Source organism: Peromyscus eremicus, chromosome 3 (genome assembly GCF_949786415.1).
Source record: "Peromyscus eremicus chromosome 3, PerEre_H2_v1, whole genome shotgun sequence".
NCBI lineage: Eukaryota > Metazoa > Chordata > Mammalia > Rodentia > Cricetidae > Peromyscus > Peromyscus eremicus.
Window position 1 is genome coordinate 130580268 of NC_081418.1, and position 15554 is coordinate 130595821.

At 45.7% G+C, this 15554-nt stretch overlaps 1 protein-coding gene across 4 annotated transcripts in view; it reads left to right on the plus strand.

Moving 5' to 3' along the window:
• Cacna2d4 (calcium voltage-gated channel auxiliary subunit alpha2delta 4) overlaps positions 1-15554 on the plus strand; it is a 108160-nt gene that overhangs the window by 42185 nt on the left and 50421 nt on the right. For 3 of the 4 annotated variants that reach the window (XM_059258472.1, XM_059258470.1, XM_059258471.1), the window contains 5 exons: positions 10049-10110; positions 11047-11114; positions 12811-12856; positions 12928-13025; positions 14537-14630. In XM_059258472.1, the coding sequence (XP_059114455.1) occupies positions 10049-10110; positions 11047-11114; positions 12811-12856; positions 12928-13025; positions 14537-14630 (368 nt within the window). Of the gene's footprint in view, positions 1-10048; positions 10111-11046; positions 11115-12810; positions 12857-12927; positions 13026-14536; positions 14656-15554 lie in introns of those variants that run through there. The other variant, XM_059258473.1, reaches the window with a different exon arrangement.

The following is a 15554-nucleotide window of genomic DNA, read 5'->3' on the forward strand; positions in this document are numbered from 1 at the left end:
AATGAAAACAAATACCCTTACTACAGAGGATCAAAACCAGAAACCCCTCCTGTCTGTACAGACCTGTGTGTCATTCGAAAAGACCATTTCATCCTTCTTACTTAAAAGATTCTGTTTAGTCCTCTGAATTCACATCATCCCTTGACATATTAGCAAATGTCACCTCCTCCTGTATAACCACCCCCACCACCTCCTTCATTACCCACCTGCCCCCGCTCAAAGAACATAGCATCTGTCTGCAGCAACTAGATCCGAGTCCCTCCCTGGGCACAGCTCTCCACAGAGGCCGGACTGCAAAGCACTGGCCAGTGTCCCTTCTAGACAGGGAATTGGTCTCCACATCACATTCTGGAGGAAATTATGTCTCAACAACACAACACTATCCCAGAGCATCTCCTCAGAACGCTGTGGGACTTCTGCCTCTTCAGACACACTGGGAACGTCAGTAATACCAAGTCACCTGACAGAACCGGTACCAAAAGAGTCAGGGTTCCTTCCCTGTGCCTTCAACATGCTCTATGACTTCTTCCAAGTTACAGCGTGCCAGGACATTGAACCTAGCACAAAAAACCTAATGTGCATAGGGCCACTTAGCAGCCAGAACAGCTGTGCTATGCCCAACACACTGGCACCCCCAGTGGGTGGAGTGTGCACTCACCCTCTTCTCCCGGGGCCCAGGGTTATCTCAAGGCATCTCCATCCTTCTCAAAGCCACCAGGCAGAATCCTAACCAGAAACAACAGTCTGAGCTTCTATGGAAAGTTCTTCCTGCCCAGGAAATATGCTCATTACTGCCAATAAACCATTTCAGCGTACCAAGACTTCCTGAAACATGCACACATCAGAGAAGCGGGATGGTGGTGGTGATGGTAACTGTGATATCGGCATCTTAGGGCACAGCTGCCCTGTCTTCCTACTGCTAATACCACCGATAATAGCAGTCCAGATTTGTCAGAAGTCAGAGTGAGCACAGTACAGATGCCCATTTATTCAGCAACCTTATCTACATCTTACAGATGGAGATATCAGAGAAGCCAGAAACTAGCCTAGGATCATAAAAAATCACAAATTCTAGACATCAGGCCTTTGAGCCCTGTGTGCTTGGAGTGCCAGTCTCAAAGACTTCCCCAAGTGTCCGGAAAAACATTTCTTTTCTCTATAAAATTAGATTATGGAGTAGCAGGTTTCCTTATGACATTTCCTACATAGTTTTAATTAGTCCTCCCCACTCCCCTCCCCCATCTTCCTATCCCCCAACTATGGTTCCCTTCCACTTTTGTATTTCATTTGTCCTATTACCCTCTCTCCTTCAAAGTCTCCTTTGCCCCTTTCTGGTTCCCTAGCCTCTATCCACACTTGCTCCCACATAGATTCATACATCTATATATTTGTGTGTGTGTTACACATATATTATATCATTATATATAATATGCATGTGTGTATTATAATTATATTACATATACATCCTATACATATACACATATACATACATATATGTAATTAGAAGCTAGGACCCACATGTGAGAAAAAACACACAGTGTTTTTCTTTCTGGGCCTGGGCTACCTCACTCAGTGTAATATTTTCCAGTTCCATCCTGCTCTTTTCTGGCTATTCTGTCCTCCCCCAAGACCCCTCCCCATCTGCTTCATATCACATGTATCCCATGATCCTCTTTGCCTCCCTCCTCTACCATGTGGCCCATCCTGTCATGACTCCCTTTCCAGTTTCATAACCTTTGCACATGGACACATTTATATAGACACCCACATGTCATTTTAAATCTAGATCCCACATGACTGAAAACACAGAGTGTTAGTTTGTCTTGCTTAGGCTGACTTATTTCACTTAACATGTGATCTCCAGTTCCATTCATTTCCCTGCAAATGTCATGATTTCACTTTTCTTCAAGGAGTTCCAAAATTCATGTGTGTGTGTGTGTGTGTGTGTGTGTGTGTGTGTGTGTGTGTGTGTTGTGTGTACCACCTGTTCTTAAGTCATTCATCTGTTGATAGAGATCTAGGCTGGTCCATTTCTTGGCTACTGTGAACAGAACAGCAATAAACAAAGAAGGACAGGTGTCCTTGTGGTGTGTTAACTCAGATGCCTCAGGCACACACGAAAGGGTGGTATGGCTGGGTCATATGGAAGTCCTATGTTTAGTGTTTTGAGAAACTGCCCTACCAATCTCTATAGTGACTATACAAGTTTACACTCCCACTGGCAGTGTATAATGATTCTAGTGTTTGGGTTTTGTGGTTCTTTCTTCTTGGGGAGGGGTGGTTCTTTGCAAGTCTAGAAATTAATTCCCTGACTAACTTGTCCCCATTCTGTAGACGGTCTCTTTCACTGGCGACACCTTCCTTGGCTGTGTATGTCTTTTAAACCGTGTGATCCCATTTGTCAATTTTTAGGATACTTTTCTATGCCATGGGAGTCCTTTTCAGAAAGTCCTTCTTACATCTGTACTCTGAAGTCTTTCTCTTATGTGTCCTCTAGCAGTTTCTAAGTTTTAGATCTTGCATTCAAGGTCTTGATTTGTTTTGAATTGACTTTTGAGCAGGGTGAGCTACACAGACCTAATTCCATTAACTTGCATATAGAAAACCGGTTCCCAGCACCCTTCGCCGAAGCCTGTCTTCTCTCCAATGTGTGCTTTGATGCCTTTGTCAGAAATCGGGTATCTGTGTGGAGTGAGCTCCAAACTCTCTCTTCTGTCCGCTGGCCTGTGTGTCTGAGTTTGTACCACTACCATGCTGCTCTTGTTACCATAACTGTAATACAAGGTGAGATCAGAAATTGTGATGCCTCCGGGATTATTCTTTCTGCCAACAAACATTTGGGATAATCAAGTCTCTATCAGTGTGGTGGTTTGAATAGGAATGGCCCCCACAGACTCTTGTGTTTGAATGCTTGGCTCATAGCGACTGGCACTGTTAGGAGGTGTGCCCTTGTTGGAGGAAGTGTGTCACGTTCCCCCCTCAGATAATCTCTCCTGGAAATACCCTCACACACACACCTGGAGGTACATCTCTTAGTTGACTCCAGATCTTATGAAGTTGGTGACCACATTTGACCATCACAGGGGTCTTGTGCACTTCCATGTACATTGTAGGATTCCTTTTCCAGTTCTATGAAGAACATAATTGGTATTTTTGAAGACTGATTGATTGATTGATTGATTTGTATGTGTGGATGCCTGTGTGTGTTTGTGTGCATCATGTCTGTGCAGTGCCCACAGGGACCAGAAGAGGGTATTAGATCCTCTGGAACTTTAGTCACAGGTAGTTAGGAACCACCATGTGTATTCTGTGAACCACACTCAGGTCTTCTGCAAGAGCAGCAAGCACTTTTAACCCCTAAACTACCATTGGTGTTTTAATGGTCATTGCACTGGATCTGTAAATTGCTTTTGCAAATAGTCGTTTCACAATCTCAATTTGCCAATCCACAATTGTGGGAAAGTCTTCTGTCTTCTAGCAGTTTCTTCCTCCAGTGTCTTTCACCTCCTTGGTTAGGTTTATTCCTAAAGTTTTTAAGCTGTTGTGAATGGGTTTTCCTCATGATTTCTCTCACAATTAGACCATTATTGGTATGTGGCAAAGCCACTGACTTTTGTCACTTGAATTTGTGGCCTGCAGCTTTGCTGAATGTGTTTATAGTTGTCAGAGGTTTCTAGTGGCCTTCAGGGTCAGTTAGGGTCATGTCAACTACAAATTGGGATAATCTGGCTTTTCCCTTTTATTTATTTTTCTTGTTTTATTTCTCTAGATAAGACTTCAAGAACTATAAGCGTGGATAGTGAGACACTCTTGTCTCATTCTAGATTTTAGAGGAAAAATATTCCACTCTTCCCCATTTAAACATTGTAGACAAATTTCTAAATGATCTTAATAAATAAAAAGAAAAACACGGAGCCAAATATAGGGTTGAAAGCCTTAGAGAAAGATCAGAGGAATGGGACAAACCACGAACTAACCTCACCTCACCAACTCCGCAGCTTCCAAAGAGAGCTTCTTCCTGTATACTCGTGTTGATCTGCCTTTTCTGTTCTGTTCTCTCATTGGCTCTCTTAGCCCAGCTACATCACTTCCTCTTCCTACACAGCTCTGTCACTTCCTGTCTGTCTGTATAGACCTCCAGACCTCTATGGTTAACTAGTGTTGGAATTAAGGCATATGCCGCCACAAAACATGTTGGCTATAGTTTGCTATATAAAGCCTCTTTATGTTAAGTATGTTTCTTTTATTCCTAGTTTCTTCAGGGTTTTTATCACAAAGGGATATTAAACTTTGTCAAAGGCCTTTGCTGCACCAATTGAGGTAACCGTTTATGTGATTTGTGTCCTTAAATCTGTTTCTTGTGCTGAGTTACACTACTGATTTGAGCCTGTTTAACCAACCTTGAGTCCTTGGGGTATAGCCAACTTGGTTGTAGTGTAGGAGCTAAATGTACTCTTGAATTTAATTTATAGGAGTTGTATTGAACATTTTTGCATTATGGTCATCAGGGAAATTGGCTTATGGTTTCCTTTTTTGTTCTGTCATTATCTGCTTTGGGTATCAGGGCGATGCTGATCTAGTTCCTCCTGTTTCTGCCCTGTGTAACAGTCTGAGCAACATTGGTCTTAGCTCTGTAGGATACATTTGTAGTTCCTCCCATTTCTGCTCTGTGTAACCTAATGTAGGAACATATTAAGATCACAGACCACAGCAAAGTTGCTTTCCTCCTAGGAATGCAAAGCTGGTTTGACACACATAAATCAATAAATGTAATACGCCACATAAATGAGCTAAAGGACAGAAATTATATAACCACCTAGACAGACGCAGAAAAGGCATTTGACAAAGTTCAACATGGCTTCATAATAAGGGTACTTGTGTTGGTTTGAATGGGAATGGCCCCATAGGCTTATATGCTTGAATGCTTGGTCTCCAGTTAGTGGAACTGTTTGGGAAGAATTGGGAGGTGTGGCCTTGTTGAAGGATGTATGTCACTGGGGCTGGGCTTTTGAGGTTTCAAAACCCCCACACCAGGCCTAGTGTCTCTCTTTCTCTGCCTGCTATCTATGGATCAGGATGTAGCTCTGAGCTACTGCTCCAGCACCATACATGTCTATCCGTGTACCACCACATTCCTCATCATGATGATAATGGACTAACCCTCTTAAGCTGTAATCAAGTCCCCAATTAAATGCTTTCTTTTAGAAGAGTTGCCTTGGTCATAGTGTCTCTTCACAGCAGTAGAACTGTGAATAAGACAGGACTGCAGAATTAGGGATAGATGGAGTACTTCCAAATTATGAAGGTGGAATATGACAAGCCTATAACCACCATTATACTAAATGAGCAGAAACTCTGGGCCTTTCCTCTGGCTTCTGAAAAGAAACAAGGATCCCAAGCTCTCCATTTTTATTCAATGTAGTTCTCAAAATTTTAGAGCAATAAAATATGAGAAAGAAAAAAGAGATAAAAATAGGAAGGGAAGAAATCAAACTATCTCTATATGCAGACAGCATAATTACATACTTAACAGACACTATAGACTCATAATTACATGCTTAACAGACACTATAGACTCCACCAGAAGGTTCTTTGATAAAAAAATATATACTTTAAGTTCCACGATGAAACTCAGCATGCAAAAATCAGGAGCTTTCTTATATGCTGATAATGAGTTTTCAGACTGGTGTCTTTGCCAGTGAGGTGTGTCTCTTGGAAATAACACAAAGTCAGATTTTAAAAACTCCACTCAGCAGTCTGTTTTTTCATTTTTTTGTTTTACTGAGTTGGGGCCATTCACATTTAAGGTTGTTACTGAGAGATATTTACTAATTCCTGTAATTGTTGACAATTGTTTTTCTTGCTGAATTATTTGTCTTTATTTTCTCCCCTATTGGTATAGTAGAGGTTTGCTGGTTTACTGTGTTGGATATATGGGTTTCTTCCTAGTTCTTCTTTATTTATCTATTCCTTTCACAAAACATTCTTTCCTATATTCTCATAACTGAGACAGTCTCTCCCCTTCCTCTCTCTATGATACTCTTTTAAGTATCTCCTGCATTGTTGGCTTGGTGGAATTAACTGCTCACGTTTGTGCTTGTCTTGAAATGCCCTTACTTCTCCATCAATTTTTAAAGATACCTTTGCTAGACAAAGGCCTTGTTGGAGGAAGTGTATCACTGTGGGGATGGGCTTTCAGGTTTCCTATGCTCAGGATACCGCCCAGTGTCTCAGTCAACTTCCTGTTACATGCAAGTCTGTAGGACTCTCAGCTATTTCTCTGACACCACATCCACCTACATGCTGTCATGCTCCCCACCATGGTGATAATGGACTGAACCTCTTAAATTGTAAGCAAGCCTAGAATTAAATGTTTTCCTTCAAGAGAGTTGCTATGATCATTGTGTCTTGTCACAGCAATAAAAACCCTAACTAAGACAACATCTTTGCTTTTTATTTTTGACTTCCTATATATAATATGTCATACGTCATAGTGAAGATATTCTTTGATCATGTCTATTCGTGGTTCTAAATGTCTGTTGCATTTGTGTGTCTATTTCTTTCTCTAAATCTAGGGAGTTCTGCTATAATTCATATTATCTATGCCTTTGGTATTTAGTTTCAGCTCTTTATTCTCCTGGAGACTCTTAGGTTTGGTCTCCTAAATATATCCCAGAGTTCTTGGAAGTCGTGATCATGTTCATTTTTATCCTTAGTAATGTTTAAATGCAGTGGTTCATCAATCTTGTCATGCACTCCTGATGGGTTGTTTTTTAATATGTGGTCTATTGCTGATGCTTTCTACTGTGGGGTTGTTGTTTTTTTTGTTTTTGTGTTTTTTTTTTTGATTCATTAGGTTCTTAGTTTCTAACTTTTCTAATTTCTTTTAAGTCCCAATTTCCTTGCTGAGTTTTTCTCTTCCATTCTACTGACTTTCTCATGAATGTTTTCTGGCTTTTCCCTCTCTGTTGCTGTCTTTTCTCTCGGTCCTGAATTAAATTAATTTGATTATTTATAGCCTATTTCAGGTCACTGATCAGTGTTTATTAATTTATTTGTTGACAGTTTTATTCTGGTTAGTTTATCTCTACATCTTATCTTTTTCCTATCCTCACCAATGTCCTCCCCATACCAAGTTCCTTATCTCACTTTCATGGATTTTTGTTTTTGTTTTGTGAGCCACTGGGCTTATCCAGGGCCACTCATGTGGGCACAGATGTAAACCCATCCACTAGGAAATGAGTAACTCTCCAGTGGCTATATCACTGAAGAATTGTCTGTCCCTGGCAGGCACTGACTGCTATTGGTTCTGCTGGGTGAGATAGGGACAAATGAGCCCTTTCCCCTCTATGAATGCTTGAGTCTAGTCTTTTGCCATAGGAAGCCACAGTTCTATGAGTGCCAGAAAATATCATGTTCTATTTTTTTTTTTAGCCTGTTAAGTTTTCAGGTTTATTTTCTACCAAGTTTTATAACTCTTCCTCTCTTTTGATGAAACTGTGTGTCACACTAGACAACAAACCCACATGCACATTCTTTTTGTCAAAGGGAAATAAAAACCTGCATCTCGGTGAAATTTTACAGTTCAGTGAGTTACAAGGCAGCGTGGTGACATCCCAGCCTTGTCGGTGTGGGAACAGGAGCATTGACTCAGTGAAAGCCAGGCTAATGTCAGGAAAGAGCTGGGTGCTCAAGGCCAGCTGGGATCCTTGCTTCCTCTATGACACGAGACAGACATTTGGACACAGTCAGATGACCAGCTGCAGAACTAGTCAAGAGTTCCAGAAGTCACAGCAAGGAGAAGAGACCTGAACAAATCCTGTAAGCCTCAGTCTCACCCAAGACAGCAGTCTCATTGGTTCCTAAAGAGTCCATAATGGCAGGAAGGCATGGTAGCAGGCAGAGGTAGACATGGCAGCTGAAACAGGAAAGAACTGGTCTCATTTTGTCTGCACACAGGAAGCAGAGAGGTCTCTACATGCCCTTAAGATGGCCCTCCTACCCATTGTCCAGATCTAACGTTCTTTCTGCCTTTGGCAATGTTCTCTTGGAGGAGGGATGGGAGTGTCCTGTTTAAAGCTCAGCAGCTACTTGTTCTCAGCACCTTGACCATGAACCCTTACATTTACCACGCTCTGTAAAGAGAAGCATCTTTGACCAAGGCTGAGGTCAGCACTAGTGTCTGGATAGAAACAAATATTTATAAGACAGTCTGGGATTGTCATTATCTACCTATACATGGCGCTTCTATTCAGAATCTGTTTTTAAAGTTGTTTTTAAATTAGCTTATGAGGTAGTGGGTTTCCATATGACTTCTTACTTCCTTAATTTTGGTTAACTCAGTTGTCAACTTGCCACAATCTAGAATCACCTGGGAAGAGAGGCTCCAAGCTGGAATGTCTAGATCAGGTTTTCTTATGGGCATGTCAGTGCATGGTTGTCCTGATTCCATTATTTGAGGTGGGAAACCCATGTGAGTTTGAGTTCTAGACTCTGAGAGGAGAAGGTGGGCTGAGTGCTGGCAGGCATGCATTCACTCTCTCTCTCTGCTGCTGCTGCTGACTGGATGTAACTAGCTCAGCTTCCCCTAAAAATGATGGACAGGAACCTGGCACTGTGAGCTAAAATAAGCCCCTTCATCCCCTGTTGCTTTCGTCATTGTATTTTATTGCATCAACCTAACGGAAAGTGGGACACCATATTCTCCCAGGCCACACCCCTCCCTGTTTAAATCTGGCCATCCTTCGTGTTCCCTCTATTCTCACATCACACATGCTCTGCCACCTGCATCCTCCTGGCTATTTTTTTTTTAAGTTGGAAGAATTTTTTTATTGCTGCTTCAGTCTTGCTGCTGGCTGTGGATCTGCTTAAATCACTTATTTCATCTTGGTTTAATTCTGGCTGGTCATATGCATCTAGAAATTCCTCCATTTACGTTAGATTTTCCAACTGTCTAGAGTATGTGTTTTTAAGGTTGCTCTTAGGGTTTTCTGGATCCCACTGGTATCTGCGCTGTGCCCCCTTTCAGCTCTGATTTGATTAATGTGGGGTATTCTCTTTCGTATCGTTTCTGAGCTTGTTCCTTCTGTTCCGTTTAATTTCCACCCTGATATAATTATTTCTCCCATTTATTACTTTGGAGTTTGGTTTGTTCTTATTTTTCTTCCTTTTCTTTTCTTTTTCTTTGTTGTTGTTGTTGTTTGAGGCAAGGTTTCTCTATGCAGCTCTGGCTGTCCTGGAACTCACTCTGTAGACCAGGCTGGCCTCAAACTCACAGAGATCCACCTGGCTCTGCCTCCCGAGTGCTGGGATTAAAGGTGTGTGCCACCACCTCCTGGCTGTTTTTATTTCTCTAAGTGTTGTTTGAGTTCTCGTTGTTTTTTGTGTCAGTATTTGTTTTTAAGACTGCCTTCCTTCTGTCCCATAGCTTTCTGTATGTGTGTTGTCCTTTTAATTCCATTCTGGAATTTTTTTTTTTTACTTCTTCCTTGATTTCTTCAGTGATATATTCATCATTCAATAGTGTGTTGTTTCAAATCCATGAGTTTGTGTATTCTCCACAGTTTCTATTGTTATTACTATCTAGCTCTACTTCATTGCTGTAAAGGCTGTGAGCATGCCGTGGGGCTGAGGGCTTGCCATGGGGGTTGTGGGCTTGCCGTGGGGTCAGGACTGCTGACTTTCCTCAGGCTGGCCCTTCAGCTGTGATTTTTGCCCCATTTCTATTCCCCAAGCTCCCACCCCCATCTCCTCACCCCACACAACCACACACCCCATTGATGTTGGTTAAAGTTAATTAAGATGTTTCAAGTGCTGAGCTGGCCACCTGGGCTGGGCAAGCCTAGACCTTAAAGGCAGCCCCCAAAAAGCCAATTTGCTGAACTGTGAGCTGTTTCTGTCCTGAGTGTCCAAAAGGGGGGCTGGGATGGTTGGGGGGTGAGGCGTGAGGGAGGCACATTGAGGTAACAAGCAACCAAGGGTGTGGATGGGGGGCAGGTGGCCAGCGCCACTCTGTCACCTAGCCAGGACACTTTTCTTTTGCTTTCAGAAACGTGTTCTATTCCTGACCAATGACTATTTCTTCACGGACATCAGTGACACACCCTTCAGGTGAGGGGATAATGCCACACAAGCCAGGGATTCAAGACAGAGTAGAAATACCACCAACTCATGATAGAGCTGTCAGATTTGAAAGATCCTGGTCAGCCATTATTCAGGAAATGAGATCTAGATAGGCTTTGCCAGTATGGCTATGTGTCCAATTCTGCAGCCGAACTCTTAGTTTGAATCCCAGCTCCACCACTTTAGAGGCTTTGCGACCTGAGTCAAGGCACTTACCGTCCCTGTGCCTCAAATGTGTCATCTGTGAAATGTGAACGATGATGATAGCAGCTACTTCTTGACTATGTTGATGATGTCATGATACAATCTACACAGATGTTGGCGGCGCAGGGTGGTAGGATGAGAGGGTGAAAGCAGAATAGCGCCAAGGTCCCCGCCATCATTTCCCAACACAGCGCAGCTTCCCTGCTCTGACCGCCCACTAGAACACCCGAGAGCGGCGCAGGATTGCCAGCTCCTCAGCCCAAGCAAGCCGATTGTGTCAGGACTGCGAGGCAGAGCCCAGGCGCCACACCTTTCAATGCTCCAGATTCAAGTCTAATGTGCTACCAAGAGATGGGGTTCAGTAGGTCAGGAACCTCCTAGGGGGGATCCTGAGACCCCTGAACATTTCAGGTGGTCCCTGGAAGCCCCCTGAACATTTCAGGTGGTCCCTGGAAGCTCAAGAACTTACTTACTCCTTAAGTAACCTGGGGGCTTCAGGAATCATGGTCTGTGGCATTTCCAGGGTCCTTCTTAGGAAGAGTGACTGAGAGACTAGCAGTACCTTCCTGGTTCTCAGGGGAGTGACCTGTGAGGCCAGGATTTAGGAGGAAAGCTAGAAAGGTGTGCCATTGCCCTGTGTCCAAACACTCCTTGCTTGGTGAGCAACTAGCTAGAGCGGATGTGACCAGTGTGCACACGGCTCCCTTTTCTTCTCTCTAGCTTGGGAGTGGTGCTGACTAGGGGCCATGGAGAATACATCCTCCTGGGAAATACATCCGTGGAGGAAGGTAGGTCAAGCCATGTACTAACTGTGATGTGGTGTGTAGTGGGGGATTCACTCTCCCGGTTGCTGAGCAGGGTCAACCCAGGATGGAATCAGGGTGAACATTTCCCATTGGGTGGGGTGGCAGAGAGGGGCCTCACCCCTATCCCAGCTGCCCATGACCCCAGCTGCCTGGGCACCTTGAGAGAATCAACCTTCATGAGGGTCAGGATGTCTCTGAAAGCCCTGAAAGATGGGACATTTCTATGTCTGTCTATTCTTTCTCATCCCTGGGGTGCACCCCATCACCCCATCATCCTGCCATCAGTCAATCATAGTCCCCTCCATCCCTAGACAATCATAGTGGCCTCCAACCGTTCACCCTGCCTCCGTCTTTGACTTCATCCACAGAATCTAGAAAAGCCTCCCCTGGTCTTGTCCTCCCAACTCCCCCAAGTTTACTCTCTTAAGCTTCCTACCCTTCAAAAGATGTGCTGAAGGTCTGACTCTTGGAAGCTGTGGCTGTGACCTTCTCGGGTAGGGTGTTGGCAGACATAATCGAGCCAAGATGAAATCATTAGGATGGGCCAGACTCCTGAGATTGGTGTCCCTAGAAGAAACAGACAGCTGAGGACTAGAGCAGTGCCTTGGCAGTTAAGGGCACTGGCTGCTCTCGCAAGGACCTGGGTTCTGATCCCAACACCCACATGGCAGCTCACAATTATGTGGAACTCCAGTTCCAGGGGATCTGATGCCCTCTTCTGGCCTTGCACATATGGTACATAGACATACATGCAGGCAAAACATCCAGACACATAAAATAATAGTAATTCAAAAATTAAAACTAGACAGCTGAGGGAAGAGGCCCCTGTGGTGGCAGGCCAAGAGGAAGTACTCAGCATAGTGAGGACCGGGGCAGGGAGCTGGCTAACGGGGAGCTGGGAGAGGCTGCCCTGAAAATCTCTCCTCTTGGACCCTCCCTCCAGCTCACTCTGGCCCTATCAGATGCCAATCTAGATGACACTGCCCCCTCCCACTTCCCAGGGTAGCCCTACCCTGCCAAGGTGGTGTGCTGATGCCTGCAATGTCCTTCCACAGCAAGAGGCCTGCTCCTGGGGCTCCCCTGCTCTGTCCTCAGTCACCAAGCCCTTAAGTTCCCTGGGCCCTCAGTGTGCCTCTTCTTCCTCCCTTCCACTGCCCAGTTAGTCCCTGTCACATCACTGCACGTCACAGAGGGAGCAGTCCGTCACCCACTCGTGAAGTCACGCAGTCTTACCTCCTGTTTGCCCAGTCTCTTCCTACAGTTTCTCAAAGCTTCACTGAGTACCTACTTAAATGTTTGAGCACTGAGCTACCAAGAGCCCATTCGCTCATTCCTTCACCAAGTGTACTGAGTGCACAGTCAGGCTAAGAGCCCAGCGAGGCTCCAGGGCTTACTGGGCAGGCACAGCCCACCCCAGGCTGGTCTCTGGCTGGCCACGGTAGCAGCCATGTCTGGTAAAACCAGGGAAGACAAAACCACGGCTTTCAAAGTGTTAAGAGGATGGAGCTTGCAAGACACTGGTATCTAAAGAGGTTTAAGGCTGTGGCCACGAAAACCTGTTATGTAGCAAGATGCTAAAGGCGTGCTCACAAAAGCCCTTCCTGCAAACGGGTTGGCGGACCTGGGGTGTGTGTCCACAGCCACGGGGTATCAGCCTGAGTATGGACTCTGCTTTCAGGCCTGCATGACTTGCTTCACCCGGATCTGACCCTGGCCAGCGACTGGTAGGCAAGGAGGTCAGGGTGGGAGGGAGATAAGGAGGGTTTGAGGTAACATGTGCTCTCTGGGCTTCCAGGATCTACTGCATCACGGATATCGACCCAGACCACCGGAAACTCAGCCAGCTGGAAGCTGTGGTCCGCTTCCTGACAGGGATGGATCCAGGCCTGGAGTGTGAGTATCCAAACCCATGCCTCTGTACTTGTCCTCTGGGTCCCAGCAGTCCAGGGCTTTCCAGGGGTAGAGAGTACCATCCACCTGTCCTGGGATCACAAAGGTGGCTTGAGAAAAACAAGAAATCCCGAAGAAACAGTCAAAGCTGGCTGGGGCAGTGGGCTATGCAGGACATGGGCATTCTAAGAACTAGAGGCCTGTACCAGGGATCCTCATGTCAGAGGCCAAGATCCCCTTTATCCCCTCTCAGCCCTCCTGCTTGTCCAGTCTATCCCCACCACCTTAAAGTGGTCAAGGAGCAGACGCTGTCTTGAAGTCCTCAGTTCTGCCAAGCGTAGCATTTGGTCAGGCAGTCTCTTCAATCCTTTGGTCTGGGAGGATTTTCCAAGTCTAGGCACTCGGGCCTCTGGCCAGTTCACTTGACCATGGCCCTCAGCAAGCCCCTCCCTCCTCTTCAGTGGTCCTGCTCCATATATGTTCTCCCCGTGAAAAGACCATCTCCTGAACTGACCTACCAGGGCATCCGTCTATCTCCCCATCAGTCAACAAGACTGACATGAGCATGTGCTTGCACCAGATCTGGGTCAAGGACTGAGATACAGACAACCCAGCCAAGGCCTTGCACTTATGAAGCTGGAAATTTGGGGGAGAAGCCAGGCAGTGATCAAGGCTGCACACATATGTAGTGTTGCAGTCATGACAGGTGCCGTGGATGGAGTGCTGGGGAGCAGGGTGGAGGCAGAGAAGATCCCAGGTATCTGGGATCTTCTTTGAAGGCAATGAAAATATTTTGGAAATAGATGGGGTGGGTTACACAGTGGTGTACATTGAGTTGAATACTATAAGTTGGTTTTGTGCAACATAAATTTCACTTCAGTGAAAAATTAAAACAATTCTAAGAGAGAGGGCGGAGAGTGGCATCTGTGTAGAGTGGAGGAAAAGCAGCCAGGCCAGGGAAGCAGCAGGCACTGGGGCGATGAGACAGGGCAGCTTTGAGTCAGCTCAGACCTGCAGCACCCACAGCCACCAGCATGTCCTGCATCAGGGAGCAGAGAGGGTGGGAGCTGACACAGGCCGGGCAGGCCCTGGCTGGATCAAAAGAATAGCTAGACTCCACAGTGTTAAACTGGAAGGGCCTTCAATGTCAACTCACATCTATTCTGTGGCTGAGAATCTGAAGACAGAACAAGAGGGTTGATATCTTTATGGCCACCCGGATGGCTTTAATACCCGGAGACACCAGCAGGAGTCTCATCCTTCTCCTGACTTCGACAGGGTAGGGGTCTGTGCTGCGGGCATTGTTATTGTCATTGGACAGACTAGTCTCAAACTTGCTATGTGGCCAAAGATGACCTCCAGCTTCTGGGCCTCTACTTCCAAGAGCTGGGATTCCAGGCTTGCACTGCCACCACTGAGCTACACCCGCAGCTTCTAGGAGCTGTGCTGTTCTTAATGGGGTGGGGCCTGGGGTAATAGATGACGTGTGGCTGGTTCTGTGACTTTACCCCCAGGTGATGAGGAGCTGGTACGGGAGGTGCTGTTTGATGCAGTGGTGACGGCCCCCATGGAAGCCTACTGGACAGCACTGGCACTCAACATGTCTGAGTATGTACAGGAGGGGTGATGGCTTTGGAGAGCAGGTAGCACATTCGGGCGTGTTCTATCCCTGATTTAGTCAGATCCCTCGGAAAGACACCACCCCTTCCAAAGGAACCACGATGAAGACAGGGACACGGGGATATGGTGGACACGGGGGTGAGTATGGCCTTCACACGACTCCTGTAAAGCAGGCTCCCACCCCACAGCTCCTACCAGCTCCTCACTCAAAAACACAAAGTGCATCTTTCCCAGCCACAAGCCTTAGTCCCCACCGCAGCCCAGTCTGTGCCCTGGGCCGAACGTGTTTTCTAGGTTGGTCTCTCACTCCCCAAGAAATGCCCCAGTAAGCGCAAGACTGACAAATGGAGATGTATTTCCAGCTTCGAAGGAAGGCTACCACAGGCTGGACCTCAGTGCTTCCCAGACCCTGAGATTTCCCTAATTCTCTACTGGATTTTTCTTGCTGACATTGTGTTTCATGGCTAGACAGAAAATTAGGCACCATGTACACGGCATGAGATGGGGGTGACATTAATGAGGTAAGGTCTGTAGCGCTTGCTTCTGAAGAGGAAGGTTCAAAATCAGAGATGTCAAGCCTCCCTAACACTCCAGTCACTGCTGCTCCTTTGACAAAACAATCTCCTATTTTTAAAAACACGTGTGCAATGTGCTCCATTTCCTCAAGAGAGGGCCAGAACACAGTGTCCGTGTACATGTCCTCCACATGTGCATCCCGTTTCCACGGAAGGCTGTTCAGCAAAGGTTCTGAGGGCTGCTCTCTGGTTAGAAAAGTAGGTCACTGAAATGGAGCTTGAACTGCAAATGTTTTTGGTGCAACTTTGAACCATATAAACATAGGTATACAGATAAACCTAGAATGAAGAAAATCTACAGGGCCAGACACTAGCACACAGTGTATTGAAGGGAAAA